This window comes from Myotis brandtii, unplaced genomic scaffold (assembly GCF_000412655.1).
Source record: "Myotis brandtii unplaced genomic scaffold, ASM41265v1 scaffold879, whole genome shotgun sequence".
NCBI lineage: Eukaryota > Metazoa > Chordata > Mammalia > Chiroptera > Vespertilionidae > Myotis > Myotis brandtii.
In genome coordinates, this window is record NW_005371595.1 from 597,621 (window position 1) to 600,670 (window position 3,050).

Consider the following 3,050-nt stretch of genomic DNA (forward strand, 5'->3'; position numbering starts at 1 on the left):
TGACTTTGCTAAACTGACCTTTTTAACCTGATGCCTGTCTAACTCAGCGAGGGCAGACTAAAGCCCTCCCACCACTAAAGCTATGGTTGGTCTGCACCTGCAGGAGCTAGCCAAGCCCTGGGTCTGACCCGAGTGCCCAGCGTCCTGAGCTGACCTGGCCGGAACCCTCGGGGGTTCCCAGCTTGAGTGTCAGATGGTTCGGGGTCTCTCTCCTGAGGTGACGTACAGCCCGACCCTAGGTGTTCAGCTGTCTCCTGGATGTGTTAGGCTCCTGGACCCATGTCACATGCTTCCAAACCCATATTCCCAACTCAGGGGTCATGGTGGTCATGAGCACCGTGATGTCTGAGTCCCAGAAACACACAGGCTTCTTCTGGGCCAGGTCCCAGGTGGGGTGATGAGTCAATTTATGTCTTTTATTTTAAAAACCAGATTGTTTTTCTCTCTCCTCTGTTAGAGACAAATTAAATGCCTTACAGAGACAAAATGAAACACTGGAAGAAAAAAGCATGGCTCAGCGCAAGTTCCATGATCCAGCGCCAAAGAAGTGAGTTGATTTAAGTGTCAGTAGCTTACACACAGGACAGAAAGCTTGCTTTTTCATGAGCAGGGGAAGCTGTACATCTAGAGCAGTGGCCAGTTTGTTGGGCCCGTACCTTCCGCTGTATGGCAGGTCCGTGTGCAGGTCACTCTCAGCATGGAAAGAATTTAGAGTTTCTTTCGGTCCCACCCTCCGTACTCAGGGTTATCCTATGAGGGATGGTGAATGCCAGCTGGCCAGGAGCCTGTTTAAGGGCAGAGAGTCTGTGCTTTTAGAGCCACTAAAGCAGGCGTATCAGCATTTGTCTTAAGTTTGCGGGACTTAGAAAACCAGGTTTCTGTTTTGGGATGGAAGCTTGGCTCAAACACCTGGACCAGCACCCCTGTCTTCAAGCACAGGAACCTTTTGTTCTGCCCTCCATTGCTCTGGGTTCACTGGACCCCCCAGGGCAGGTTCACAAACACATTCCCTTCCCCAGAGAGCAGCAGCCCCGGTGGTGGGTCGGCTCGGTCCTTGAGACTGCTAGCCTCCGTCCAGCAGGGCTACCCCTGGGCCCGGGCCTGAGCCCAGGAGCTGGGCCTTCCCATTGTCCTGTCCCAGCCCAGCCTTGAGGTCAAATCATCATGAATCCGGCAGGGCCTCTCTGTAGAAATCACAGAACCACAGAATTTCAGAACCTCTGCCTGACCCTTCTGTTGACAGGGAAATTAAGGCACCGATGAGGAAATTGAGTGGCTTGTGTAAGCACAGTGCTGTTTCGTGGCAGAGCCAGGATCAGAACCCAGCTGTGGTCCCTGTTACATTAGAATGCTTCATTTCCTGTTAGCTGCAATGAATTACCTTTTACATTCACAGTTTTCATTTATTTACTTATTTTTCTAATCCTCACCTGAGGATATTTTTCCCATTGATTTTTAGAGAGAGTAGAAGGGAGGGAGGGAGGTGACAGTGGTGGGAGAGAGAGAGAGAGAGAGAGAGAGAGAGGAGAGAGAGAGACCCATCAATTGGTTTCCATCTGCACACACCTCGACCGGGGCCGGGGATCGAACCTGCAAACCAGGTATGTGCCCTTGACGGGGGATGGAACCCACCACCCTTCAGTGCTCAGGCTGATGCTCCAACCACCGGGTAACTCCTCCAGGGCTCACTGTTTTTACCTGAAGGGGCCCACTCTCCTGCCCTCTTCCCCTCACCCAGATTCCTCAGTGCCGGGAGTGGGCAGAATATGCCAGCCTATTTCACGTATTATTAACTCTAGCAGAAAGTGAGGAGGTCCCAGTCTCTTTCTGAAAATGGCATTTTGGTGGAATTTTGCCAACCAGCATGATTAGGTCAGCACAGCACCACTTCCTGCACTTGGCACAGTAATTAAGAGCTGAAAGCTGGGTTTGAAGTTCTGTTTTCCCGAGGGGCTAGTGTGGGTTCCTGTACGATGAAGGCTTCTACCACCCCTGGGTCTGTGTGAATTAACTGCACATTGTGTGCCACCTCCTGAGCCCCAGGTGGGGTGAGCGTGGTGATGGCGAAGAGAACCCGCTTTCTGAACCAGATTAACCACCACCTTTACAGGTTGGTGATGGAAATTCCAGCTCGCATAGGGCACCCAGACACCTGCTGGAGGGGCAGTGAGGGTTGGCTGTGTCCTAAAAACCTACCTCTTACAGGAAAAAGCACGGGATTGGAGCCAAATTCTTACTCAAACTCATCAAACTAAAGAAAGGGGGTTCCAGAGAACGACGAAAGTCAACCTCAGAGAGGCCTTCCTGGCCGCTGGGGTCCTCAGACCAGGCCTCCCCCAGTACTTCTCAGACTCTTCAATCGCAGCTGGAGCCCCTCCAGGCCACCCCATGCTGCTCAAAGTGAACAGAAGAGCAAGAGACCTGCAGGGGGCCCAGGGGAAAAGGTAGGAGGGGCTGACCTGTCTGCAGGTGGGAAGTGAAGGGGAGGAACTCAGGTCTCCCTCAGGGACAGGGGAGAACCAAGGAGACTGCCTTCTGTGTGCACATGTGTGTGTGTGTGTAGGATGCTGAAGGGAGTGTGATCCACACATGCACATCTGTCTCCTTAGGAATGTGAACACTCAATGTGCCCAGTCAGTGTTGCTGTACTTTCGTCCCAGAACAATTCAGTTCCTTTAGTATGAGGAGCCTAACGCCTCACGGACACTGTGGTAGGGACTCAAATATCCAGAGCTGGTGTCCACACAGTTACTGCAGAGACAAGCTCCACAGCAGAGGATTTTGGGGTTCCCTGTTTCCTCCAGGCCTACAATAGGCCACTTCTGTAACAAGATCCGCAGTGTATTTAACACGTGAGGGACAGCTGCAAGGTCTTCAGCAAGGCCTCCTGTGGCTCTGATCTTCCTGTCACTTTTGCCACCTGGCCGACAGTGACTGTGAGACAGGCTCGAAGCTGCATCGTGATTTCAGAGATGTTAAGGTTTGGGAGAGGGGGTGTTGGGGTCCAGCCCCAGCAGGTCCAGGGGTTCCCAAAGGTGTGGACGGAGTCC

At 52.5% G+C, this 3,050-nt stretch overlaps 1 protein-coding gene across 1 annotated transcript in view; it reads left to right on the forward strand.

The window, feature by feature from the left end:
* LOC102256683 (protein Daple-like) overlaps positions 1-3,050 on the forward strand; it is a 72,957-nt gene that overhangs the window by 63,262 nt on the left and 6,645 nt on the right. Inside the window, exons 18-19 of the mRNA XM_014532313.1 lie at positions 458-547; positions 2,206-2,444. Coding sequence (XP_014387799.1) covers positions 458-547; positions 2,206-2,404 — 289 coding nt within the window. The 3' untranslated portion in view covers positions 2,405-2,444. The remainder of the gene's footprint in view (positions 1-457; positions 548-2,205; positions 2,445-3,050) is intronic.